General features: G+C 34.9%; 1 protein-coding gene across 8 annotated transcripts in view; it reads left to right on the plus strand.

Annotated features, from left to right (window-relative positions):
- Window positions 1–12,905, plus strand: part of lcorl (ligand dependent nuclear receptor corepressor-like) — a 132,984-nt gene that overhangs the window by 87,157 nt on the left and 32,922 nt on the right. The window contains exon 7 of one of the 8 annotated variants that reach the window (XM_072252974.1): window positions 8,656–8,715. The exons of 6 other annotated variants lie outside the window; for them this stretch is intronic. In XM_072252974.1, coding sequence (XP_072109075.1) covers window positions 8,656–8,698 — 43 coding nt within the window. In that variant the 3' untranslated portion in view covers window positions 8,699–8,715. Of the gene's footprint in view, window positions 1–485; window positions 4,557–8,655; window positions 8,716–12,905 lie in introns of those variants that run through there. One more of the 8 variants, XM_072252970.1, reaches the window with a different exon arrangement.

A 12,905-nucleotide genomic window follows, 5' to 3' on the forward strand; every position in this document is an offset into this window, starting at 1 on the left:
CAATATTTTGGGGAAAAAAAATCTTAGCATGTTGTGATTGCAATACCCTGCCTGGAAACAAAAGAGGGTTGACTCTTTTATTACTTGTTTAGCGGTAACGTCACGTTTCTACTAACACATTGATTTAGGACTTAGCTGAAAAGGACATTAATTGAAGCTCTAAAACTGTGAAAGTTGTATTTTTGTTTTGCAAGCAACTATCACGAGATAACAACTTCAAGAAACATTAACACAAATATTGAACTGTAACATAAAGCTTTTGCCGAGACTGCTTTAGAAGTGCAATCAAACATTTGCACTGTCCACCAGAACTGTAACCTATTGCAACTTTAAGCAATCACAACCAGAACGCAAAGACTTAAACAGTGAGAGAAGCAGTGATGTTACCCAAGCAAGCCTGTAATAAAGGAGTGGACCCTACCCTTCCATAGCTGTGTGCCAGTCTCATGCGTCAGCTTACCATCGTTTCATTCCATCCATCCTAGGAGACTACAGAAAAACACTGAAGAGCACGTGAAACGAAGTGCTGAATTTGCAGATGGTTTGCTTTCAAAGGCCTTGAAGGACATTCAGTCAGGGGCATTGGACATGAACAAAGCAGCCATACTTTATGGAATACCTCACCAGACTTTACTTTTTCATTTGGAAGCCTTATCAGGAGGAGCAGCACCATTGAAAAGTAAAACAAGAGACACCAGAGAAGGTTGTTTCTCGAAGACTTTTGGGGAACCTAATGCTCTTCTACAAAAAGTTGCATTGTGGGCTCGAGCTCAGGCAGAACGTAGTCCCGATCAATGCAGCGCATACCGAAAACTCTCACATCTAGAAACCTCAGAGTTGAAATTCCCCACTGCTTCCAGTTACCTCCATCAGTTAACCCTGCAAAGAATGGTTACGCAGCTAAAAGAAAAAGATGACAACCTTCATAACGAAACTGTCAGTAGCTCTGTTGTTCAGTTAAAAATTCCTCAGGTACGAGCAAGCTCTGTGCCCAAATCCCAGTCTGACAGCTGTGGCCTCCTCGATGTTATGTACCAGGTATCTAAAACCTCCTCACTGCTGGAAGGATCAGCTCTTCAAAAACTCAAAACTATCCTACCCAAGCAGAGTAAAATTGAATGTTCTTTACCTTTGACTCGTTCTAGTGTTGATTCCTACCTACTGCATGGAGACCTTTCTCCGCTATGTCTTAATGTAAAAAATGGCACAATTGATGTGCCATCTGAAAACGATAGTCAGGATCATATTAACCTAAAAGACAGTAAACAACCGCGAAAAAAACGTGGCCGCTATCGGCAATATGATCATGACATTTTGGAAGAAGCTATTACAATGGTAATGAGTGGAAAAATGAGTGTCTCTAAAGCACAAGGGATTTATGGTGTACCTCACAGCACTTTAGAATACAAAGTAAAAGAACGATCTGGGACACTGAAGACACCTCCGAAGAAGAAGCTCAGATTAACAGATGCTGGGTTGTTCAGTATGACAAATTCAGGGACAAGCAGCTCCAAAAGTAGCAACAAGTCTACATAAATCCTCCTAAGGGATGTAACTCAGATGGACCTCACCATACAGTAAATGCTATTTAACTAATATTGTAAAACCACCCTTTGGCCTTCAGGCAAAGCATAATTTCAAGCAGGGATTTGACTATACTTCAAAAGGAATATACTTAAGTACAGTCATATTTGCTAGTTCTCATCTTAATGCTCTTGTAGAATAATACTAATTGATTGTGTTTAGAAAAGTTGTAGTAAGAAAATTGCCACATTATAAATGTTTTCAGTGATTGGGTTGAAAGACACAAATAGTAGTCAAACATAGCATTATTTATAGGATTGGCTCACTGAGCCCAAGTCAGGAAAAGAAACAAACTGACTAGTAAGAAAATTTAATTCTTAACTACAAAATCAACCTGCCAACTGAAAGGTATAGTAAATTCATAAATGTAAACATGTTTTAATCAATGAAGATGTTGGAGCACATTGTGTGCTATGTTTAAGTCTGGGCCATTGTGTAAAAGTTACACAGTATGTTTCAAATTGTGTAGTAAAACAGACATACATTTCACATTTGAAAGTGCAAAATTAGAGAATGCCAACAAAGAGATTGGCTGGTTTAAACATTTTTTTCAAAGAGCTGTAAAGTTCTGTACTAAGTATTCAGTGCTGTTGGCAAAATATTTATTTATTTATTTTTCATGAGGCTATCGTTTCCTCCTTTTGTCCCATGTAATTTTCCCAGTCCACTTAACCATGTGCTACTTTGCAGGCAACAGTCCACTCTCAAGTTCCGTGCCTTCCACTGGCTGACTTCACTGCAATCATGAGAAGATTTTTCTTTTCCCCAACTCTCTACCCTGCCCCCATCGGTCTTGCATGGAAACACAGTGGATGAAATTGGCATTTCGGTAAAATGGGACATTAATCTTTCTGTGTCCATGCTTAAAAGGATTGATACTTCTGCACGCTCAATCTTTAAAAACATAACAAAAGTTTAAATTTTCATTTTTAGTCAGCTTTTAAGTACCCTCCAACCATAGTTAGTTGTATGAGTAAACTATGTATAATATCACATGCTGCAAGTTTAAGAAGGGAGGTAATCCCTGAATTGATGCTCCAATTTCAAGATGCTTAAATTGAAAATTTGAAAAATTCTTCTTTTTATTGAAACTTGGATAAGCTATAGGTGGACAAAATGACTAACAAATTGATAGCACTGTACAGAGCATGATGCATAAGATGCACTGAAGAGAATAGTATGTTTTATTGCTCTTGTTAGTCTGTATTTAATGAAAAATGTAGGTATAGTATATGATATCAAGGTTGCATTTTTCACACTCCCATGGCGGAATTTGCTAACTGTAAACTTACCTGCTGCTAAGTTAAGTGTTTTCTTGTCAGAGACTTTAAACATGCTTAGTTTTACAAATGAGTTTTTTGCATCCTTACATCATTCTCAATACAAAACCAACAGCTGCTTTTCTTCTAGTTTTACAAAGCTAATCTGTTCATTCAGTTTTTGTTGGTCATATGCATTGTCACTGAAAGACTACCAAATTCAACTGTTGCATTTTGATATAGATTTAATAGAAAATAGCTTTTTGAATTCAGGGTCTCTATGATTAGATAAGAAAAGCTTTGGACAGATTTAAGTCTCTTGTGTTGCTAATGATCCAGTTTTCTAATTTGTGACTTAGAATAGGGAAGATTTAAAAGAAAAATACTTTTGTGTGAATTTGGATATAAGGTTGTACCTTTGTAGTTCATACGGAAGGTTTTTAGAGATGTAAGAGATGCCATTCAGAATTATAAAGATTAGACGAAGTTACCTTTTCTCATTATACTATGAAAGATTGGACTTATTGTGCTTTGGCAGTATAGACATGGCAGCATTCTGCTAACTTGCCATAAAAAAAAACAGAAGTGGCATTATTTAATTTAATAATTTTTAGAATTTGGTCACAATTTAAGTTCAAGCTTTACAAAATACCTTTTAAATATGGTTCCAGCTTAGTACTAGGGATGTCACGATATTATGTTGTCTTGTAATATGAATAATTAATGTTCTCTTAATCCTTTAAATCATTTCATGCTGTTTTACATTGTCAGTCTTATAATAACTTCAATTAAAAAAACAGGAACTGTCACCGTTTTTGAGTCAAACACTTTAATGCCATTTCATTTCTTATTTTCAAATCAAAATATTAAAATAATCAACAATTTAAAGCAGTTTAGATTGAATGGAGAGAATGCATAATTTAAAATAGGGACTTTTTTTTAGAAGATTACTAGCATTATTAATTGAAATAAGGCCTTGGAATTGAATAATATAAATTTAGTGATATTACATTTTTCTTAAATCTATGAGAGCTTCTTAGCCTTTTGTAATGTGTATAAAACGCAAGTTTTTGATTATCTTTAGAGGTAGGAAAATAGATTTTTGAAACACTACATGTTTGACTACTGTGCCACTATCTATTTTTAATTAGATTTCCCCATAATGTTAATATCGTGACAACCAAGTTTAGTACTTAAGAATGTTTCTGAAAAAAATTTTGTATTGCAAAACAGTGCCTCTGTTTTTAGAACTACTGCTCGGTAATGTTCAAAACCATTTTCTGGTAGATGATGGGGAAATTTTATATTATATATTATGTTTATTAAAACTAATTTTAGTTTATAGTAAATACAGATTTATCACCTGTTTATTTTCAAATTGCAGTGCAGTATTTCCATTATCACAGTAATATAGCTAAACTCTGTGGCTGCCTTGATTTTAAAAATTGGTTAATGTAAAACTGATTTTAGATGATTAGTTATATTTATGCATAAATCAATTGCACTATATTCATGAATTATTTATTACAATATTTTCTAATGAAAACAATGTTATCTGGACAATGTCTTGTGGTGTTATACATTTACTGTGATTCTGTTTTCCTATGACGTGTTGTTTAATAATGCTCAATCTGTACAGATTTCAGCTGTTTTAATTGTGTTTATAGGTTGTAATTTGTAGTAAAGCACTTTGATGCTTTTGCACATAAAATTGAAAACTAGTAAAATGTGATTGTTGTTTTTTTTATGTACAGTAGATTGTAAAGTTGTGTCTTCCATGTTCTTTATTCTGCATCCTACTAGACAGAAGAGAAGAAAATTAATAGTTGAAATTATTTAACATGACTAATACTAAAGTTTTCTTTTTCTTCTGTTGTCCTGTTATACTAACTAAAGCACATTGACAATCAAATCTCACTGCACTGCAAGCATTATCGACAGTATGCATGATTTTGTATGCAGTTAGTCAAGGAGTTTTTCATTTGCTTTTGAAGCAGATATATATAAATTATTTTCCTATCAGATTTGAAGATTTTGTATTGGGATCAGCTGAGGGATTTTTGTTTTTCTGGAGATAAAATGGCTTTGAAATGGAGCTGATTGGTTTACTTTTGCAGGTAGTTGGGGCTGAGAGCGTGCAGGTTGCTCAGTGGTCTAAATAATGTCTTTCCATGGTGTACAGTAAAACTTGGGTGCAGTGGGTACTGAAGTGATGTCGTGGTTTTATTTTGAAGTAGGATCAGTGAAATAGGCTGCTGTTCACGTCTGTGAATGTCTATAACTACCTGCGTGGTTAGTATTACACAAAAACTACTGTACTTTTGATTATTAACTAAGTACTGAGAAGGTAGAAGAATGTATAAAACAATTTATTGTTTTTATTTATATATATAGACACACACACACACACACACACACACACACACACACACAGAGTTTATTAATATTGGAACAGAAACAAAAACATACCATTCAGTCTCTTGTGTCTGTGCTACCATTCAAATAAGTCATGGCTGATATATACCTCAATTTATCTCTTCATACTCCTTAATCATTAGGTACCCCAGTCTAGTAGAATCTACTGAACTCTATTAAAAATTTGTTTTCCCTACATCTGTAGCTTTTTAAGAGCATCATCTGTGTGAGAACATGCTTTCTCATATTTTGCCTAGCTCTAATTTTATCTGCCCTTATTCTTAATTTTCCTTCTGAAGGATATGGTTTATCCATATCGTCTTTTGAAAAAAGTGCAAGAAATTCAAGGTCTCCTCGCTATTTTCATTACTTGAGGGAATGTAAAACTCTTGTTAACCCGTAAGTCCCTTTCATTTTTTCAATATAAATCTATACAAGCAGAATTGTGGATATTGCAATCAGATAAAATTTATAGCCTTTAGAATAAGAGGACATTGAGGGAATTTTGACACTTGGCAGGATGAAAGTTTTACAGAAGCTCAAAGCAACTATGAATTTGCCAAAGTGCTCTAAGCATGCATTTACAGTATTGCTGGATGAGCAAAGGCTTTAATCTATTTTGTCCATGCAGGTCAATAATGAATCCAATTAGGTTACTCCTATTTCTTAATTCTTTGTGTGTAGCCTTGTAGGTTGTAGCTCTTCAAGTGTTTAGGATCATTTTACATATGATGAATGTTTCTCACCTCTCCATCACCCTTTCAGCCTTGAGTTCCAGATCCGCAACGTGTTTCATACCCCAACTGCTCTTTGGATGAAGGAAATATTTACTTAATTTCCTTCTAATCCTTCTACCTATTAATTTAACTGTATGCACCCTAATAACTAACAGCTGACCCAAGAGAAATAAGCACAGTACTTTCCCCCTTTTTAGGCTATATCCACCTCTGTTAAGTCTATCAGTTTCATTTGTTCCAAAAAACATGTCCCCTCTAGCTCTTACAGCATCCTTGTAATTCTTCTTTACTCCTTCTCTAATGCTATCACTTTATTCTAAATTGGTGCCTGGAATGGTACACAACACTTAAAGCTGTACCTTAACTAATGGTTTATGCAACCCTAGCGTAATCACCCTCCATCTGAGCTACCTGACTTCATTGACTGGCCAACCTCATGGATCTTTAAATGTGTGTTCCCAGATGTAGCTCTTTCTCTACAACTTACTATTGTCTTCTCACTTATTATCTATTTCCATGCCTTGTTTGCTCCCTGCCCCCCCCCCAAATTCATTTCCTCACACTTCTCTGGGTTGCAATCCACTTGCCAATTCTTTACCCTCCTAAACAATCTCTTCATATTTTTCTTTAGCCAAGTACTTCTTCACTTGCCAGGTAGAACTTAGTCAAATGAAAAAGCATGAAGAGAATGGAATCGGTACTAAGGACTGAGTTCCATTCCAGTTCCACAAGCAGCCTAGATTGTTTGATCATACTGTTGTGTTTGACCTTGAGGTGATAAGAGCATGAACATAATTCCAAGTAAAAATAAACAAGAAAAAGGATTTGCTAAGAAAGATAGTGGATAAACCATGTGTGTTTATGAAAGCTAACCCGAAAATCTTTCTCTAATAACTTGTATGATGCCCTAGTAGATGAGACTGAACAAGTGACCACTTTGTGAAAGCAGAAGGCATGGCTGAAGTGTTAAATAAATAGTTTAGATCTGTCTTCACAAAAGAGAAGTAGGTTCGAAACACATAGATGAGGAAGAATAGAGAATTTGAAAGAATGAAAGTAGAAGGAAATACTTAAAAGATTTTCAATGCAAAATATAAAAATATCATCTACGCCTGATAAAATACATCTTTGGTTACCAAAGACAGTAAAAGTGAAAGTCTTAAAAGCTCTTGGCACGTCTTGAAACCCCTGTGCAAAAATACAAAATGCAGACTTGGCTATTACTGGTCAACCAGAATAGCATAATTGTTAAAAAGGACAAGCTTAGGATGTACTTTAGTTCTTTGAGTCATATGGTGAGAGCACTGTGATTAACGTTCAAAATATGAAACCTATGATAGTAAGAGGTCATGAATTATACGGTTAATCGCTAAGTGACGTAAAGTAGAAGAATAGTTTGTTTTTCCAGTCTGAAGTATATGCAGTGATATCCCCAGGGGCGAGTAGTGGGACCATTGCTCTATGTGATTTACAGGAAATACCTATGCTTTGTTCTATATAATTTCAAAGTTTGAAATCTGTAAAATTATTAAACTATAAATGGGAAGTTAATAGGCCTGTGAATTTGGCAGGTATATGAACAATGAAATTTAATGTAGTGAAATGTTAAGTTGTTCATATTGATAGGAAGAGTGAGAGAACAATATTAACTAAATTGAATTATTTGAAAGAGGGCACAAACAGTTGGTCTTTGTTGTTCGGACTGGTAAAAATGCATACAAGATCTTTGATCTTAGAAGTAGAGGCACAGAATATAAAAACAAGGAAGCAAAGTTAAATTCATAAAAGTCTTGGTTGGAATATTGTGCAAACCTCTAGGTATTAAACTTTAGACAGAATGTGAAGAGCATAGGTGTAGAGTGGATTACAGTTTTACCATGCATGAGGGATGTAAATTATGGGGGAGATTCATATAAACAGGGGTTTCCTCTTTGCAGTAGAAAAGATTAAGGAGAGGAATTGATTGTGGTGTTCAAAATAACCAGAAGGTACATGTTTAAGGTAACTGACAAACAAAACAGATGTTACACAAGGAAAGATCATTTACAGATCGACTAGTTTTCTGCAATGCATTATTTAATATGATGGCTATAAATAAGTTCAATAATAAAGTTAAATAAACACTTGAAAAGGCAAAGTTTAGGGCTGTGAAGAAAGAACAGGGATGTGGGATTAATTGGGTAGTTCTGTCAAGATCCAGTACGGAAACAATGGCTCAAATGATCTTGTGTCATTCCATGATTCTGTTTTCTAGTTCCACAATTAGATTCCATAAATGTGCGTATATCAGACATAATTCCTTTTGCATCTGCCTGTATTTGTTATTATATTGGTGCAAGCATTTTTTGGAGAACAGTTAGAATCCTTTTTCAAAGTTAATCAAATTGCAGAATTTCCAGTGCAAAATTAAAAGAATTACTTCAAAACAATGCCTCGCATTGTGTTTCTGAAGTATTTATGCAAAAGTTGACCATATAGAGACTGATCTCCTGATCAAAAAAACTTCATTTAATATGAGATTGGGTGGCAAAGCAAATATGGCATTCACCTTTGTTCCTGATATTCTTCTCTTCTCCCTTGTTCTCTTCTTGCTCCTTTCCCTTCCTTATTCTCCCACCGCCCCTTCCCCCAACCCTGCATTGTTTCATTGCTTTCAGCAGCGGGGTGGCAAGGGAATTGCTGAGAAGATGCATCCCTGATTAGGAGACAGACACTCTGCGGTAAGAATTAAAGATAGCTTTGCTTTTAGTTACATCTTTACACTTTCTCAAATTGGAGTAGCAGAAGTTCTGTGCATGTATGCTGAAAGATGAATTATAAGCTGTTGTCTTGGAATAAACTTGTAAATATGTAGAGGCATAATCACTCTGAGCACTACTTTTTTTAGGCCTTACCTGGAATATTCAGATTAAAATTTTCTTATTTTAATTTTTTGTGATGGTAAAATTGAATATTTTAATGGATTGAAGAAGAGTTTGTTTTCTAATAGAAATAATGCACAATATATTTGAATCATTGATCAGAACAAAAAAAATAAACAGAAGCCATTCAGCCCCTCATACCTGCTCTGCTGTTCAATAATCATGGCTAACCTTAACCTCAGCACAGTTTTTCTCCACTAATTACTTATCACTTCATTTTCTTAATATCTAAAATTCTATTTATCTTTGTCTTGAACTCCACTGTTTTCTCTGGTGGATGATTCCAAAGATACAGTACCTTCAGGATGAAGAAAGTTCTGAATTCTGTCCTGTGTTGCGTTTGTAGTATATAAAACAGCTTTGTGTTTTAAATGTATATACAGAGGAAATTGAAAAAAAATTGGCACCTTAATAGAGTTGAAATAAACCAAGGAAAATTATGCATGGGAGTGGGATCATATCCTTCATAGTAACATGGAGATTCTAATGCTTAGAAGGTAAGCACAAAAAGTAAGGTGTAATGGAAAATAAAAGTAGGTGTGAAGTTAAAAGAAAATTAGAAGGTAAAACTGCAGGTGCTGGAAATCCAAAATAAAAGCAAAAAATGCTGGAATTACTAACCAGGTGAAACAGCTTCTGTGGGGAGAGACACAAGAGTTAACATTTCAGGTCGATGATCTTTCTTCAGCACATGGATCATCATCCTGAAATGTCAGAACACTTTCTCTCTTCACTAGTTGTGTCAGATCTCCTAGGTGTGAGTATTTCATACATTTTCTGCTTTAATTTTTGGAAATGAGATGTTGCATTGAAATTCGCTGTTCACTAAGCTTGAAAAGACATGTATTGGAAGTTCTATTGAATGTCAATAGAGTGAACCTGACTAAAAGTTGGCTGAGAAAGAAATACAAAGCAACATGGGGTAAAGTATGAAAAATAATCCAGGTAATTCTAAAAAAAATTTAATATTTATAATTGAGACTTGAGAAAACTCAGCCAAAAATGAGATAAGCAAAGAGTAAAATAGGTGTTTCTTTTCCATAGGTGCTGTCGGCCTGGCCTGCTGAGCTCCTCTGGTATTTTGTGTATGTTGCAGAAAAATAGGTGGGACCATATGGAAGAATAGAATTGAAAGCTATTAACTTGAAGATGAGAAATCAAGGAGAGGAGATTGGAAAGATGCCTGACTAGAAATAAAACAGAGCAATGTATATGTTCTGTTTATCACAATAGCTGATATTAGTGTGAAAGATATTAAGGAAAAACTTAAGAAGTACAGAAGGAAGGGTTAAGACTGTAGAAAGGCTTAGATAATTGTAAGGAAGTTCTGCATTTTTTTGGGGGAGTACAGACAATCTCATGAACATCATTTTACTTCCTGACAAATGTAGTATTATCTTAAGCAAAAGGCACTCTAAATAGCAAACTCTCAGGATGCTGGAGTCTGAAGCAACAATTTGCTGGAGGAAATATGCAGGTTAGAGGCATCTGGGGGAGGGGTGGAACAGAAGGATTGATGCAGGTTTTCAACCATGTCAAACAAAACTACTGTCTTTTTTTGACCTTCCTTTATATTCATTCATGCAAGTTAATGTGAGATGAGCACTGCGAAATATGGAAGAACAGGCACTTTTGGGTGCAAACCATTGGTCCATAAGGTTGGATATTTAAGATGTACAATAGCTCCCTTGGCTAATCTACAAGCTATTTGATCGTATTAGTACTAAGTAAACATTAATGAGTAAAGCTGGAATACTATGTGCATTTCCTGATATGATGTTAAAGGAATATAATAAAAAGAGTACGGTGCGATTTTCAAGGTTGTTGCTGGGATGATTATGAGAAAAACTGGCTAGGGTGGGGTCCTTTGGGACTGTAAAGGCTGAGAAGAGAGTTAATAAAGGAGAACAAAGAAAATAGAAGCTTCAGAAGAATGAAGAGGGAGCATTTATGTCCTTTAGCAGTAAGGTCAATAACTAAGGGGCATGAATTTAAAATAATTGGAGGAGTTAAATGGAAAATAGAATTGGAATTAGTTTATTAATGTTACATGTACTGAGGTAAAATAAAAAGTTTGTTTTGCATACTGTTCATACAGATTAAATCATTACACAATGCATTGAGGTAGCACAAGGTAAAACAATAACAATGCAGAATAAAGTTTAACAGCTACAGAGAAAGTACGGAGCAGGTAGACAATAAATTGCAAGAACATAGAGAGGTCGATTGTGGGGTCAAAAGTCCATCTTACTGTACTAGTGTTATATCTACTTACAATAGCAAAGTAATTTCTGAGATCTGGATGTGGCTACCTGAAAATGATGGAGTGAGCTCTAAGGAGCAAGATTAAATGGTTCTCTTTGGCAAACATGGCCAGGTTAAATGGATGCTAACTATGCCATAAATTCCTTTGATATTTTTATCATATAATATCCGTATTGTTTCAAAATCTGTGCAACTCTGGTCTTCGGTCCATTTCATGCAGTTACAATCAGTGTAACAATTTATTCCTCCCAGGTTCAAGTACTTTGCACCAGCTTTGAACGCTCAAACTGATTCAAGTTCTCCACTTAGTAGAATTTGATCTCATATTAAGCACTGAGTAATTTCCAAAATAAAAGCAATCAGACAGTGATAATGGACAAGGTTTTTATCATTTTAATCTGGAAATATTTGTTGTGGCATTGAGAAATGGAATAGAGGACCTTGCTAATATAAAATGGTTCAGTGGCACACATTTTGGGACAAGATATGGTTAAAGGAGGAAATTGCTAACTTCCAGGATACATGTGAATCTATTTCTTGGTAAATGAAGGAAAAGGTTAATTTTGTGGATGAGGGATGGGTGAGGTTGATCATAATTACATCAGTGTTGTTCAAACAATGTAATGCCTTGTATGAAACGTTCTGAGTTAATTACCATTGCACTCTGTGATTGTAAGTGGATCCAAAGGTGAAACATAATAGAATTATTTGAAGTTGGAGTTGGGTCTTGATAAGTGTGACTATTCATTTCTTAGGAGGTCCACCATATCTCTATATATACTCATAACAGGGTTTGAACAACCTTTGTGCCTTAGGTCTCCAACTGAGTATATGTTAGCTATGCACACTGCTGCGATATATCCAAATCACTTTGATCTTGTACGTCAGTTCATTGATTGCTCCTTCTGAATGAACCTCTGCCCATAAAAGTTGCTGTAACTCCAACCTCCAAAATCAAACGTATCCATTAATGTATCTTGTGGCATGCCACACTACAAATTGAAAAGCTGACCTGATGCATATGATGCACATAATTGTTAAATGAGTTGCAACTCCAAGATCTTCAACATGTATAAGAATTTGTAAACTTAGTGTGATTGAAACCCAATAGCAGTAATAAAGAAGAGATTCAGAAATATATAATGCATTTTAGGTATTCCTTTGGGCCCTCATTGCTTGTACTAATTTTTGCTCATTTTAAGTTCAGGGTATTAGGAAAGTTCCAAGTTATGGCAACATCTTCTGATGGTGTAGTATTATGCTGTACTTCTAATTCTCCAGTTGTGTTCTACAAAGAAACTGGGGACAATAATCCCAAATGAAGAAGAAAGCTGACAGAAGATTAGTGAGAACAAATAAAACATAACAATATACAAATAGAAGCCGTCCATGACTGTTGCAGCTACATTTAAGGTCTGTTGGAATCCAGAACACAGATGCTAGGTTAATTTTTAGAGTGACCGTATACAAGTAGAAAACAGCACAAGTAATTATAATTTAATGAAACAGTGCTCAGAAATGAACAGTTTGAAATGAAGTTTCAGTCATTGTAACTTATCACAAAGAAGCCATGTTTTATGTAAAGAATTTATACATGGTGGATAATTTTTGATAGAAAGTCAGTACACATTTCTCTGTTATTTTCAGATTATACTGAATAAAATTCTGTAAATTCTCTCTCTTTTCAATGGAATAATTGTTGAATACTATTCCTCACTCCACCA

The sequence above is a fragment of the Mobula birostris genome, chromosome 3, assembly GCF_030028105.1.
Source record: "Mobula birostris isolate sMobBir1 chromosome 3, sMobBir1.hap1, whole genome shotgun sequence".
Taxonomy (NCBI): domain Eukaryota; kingdom Metazoa; phylum Chordata; class Chondrichthyes; order Myliobatiformes; family Myliobatidae; genus Mobula; species Mobula birostris.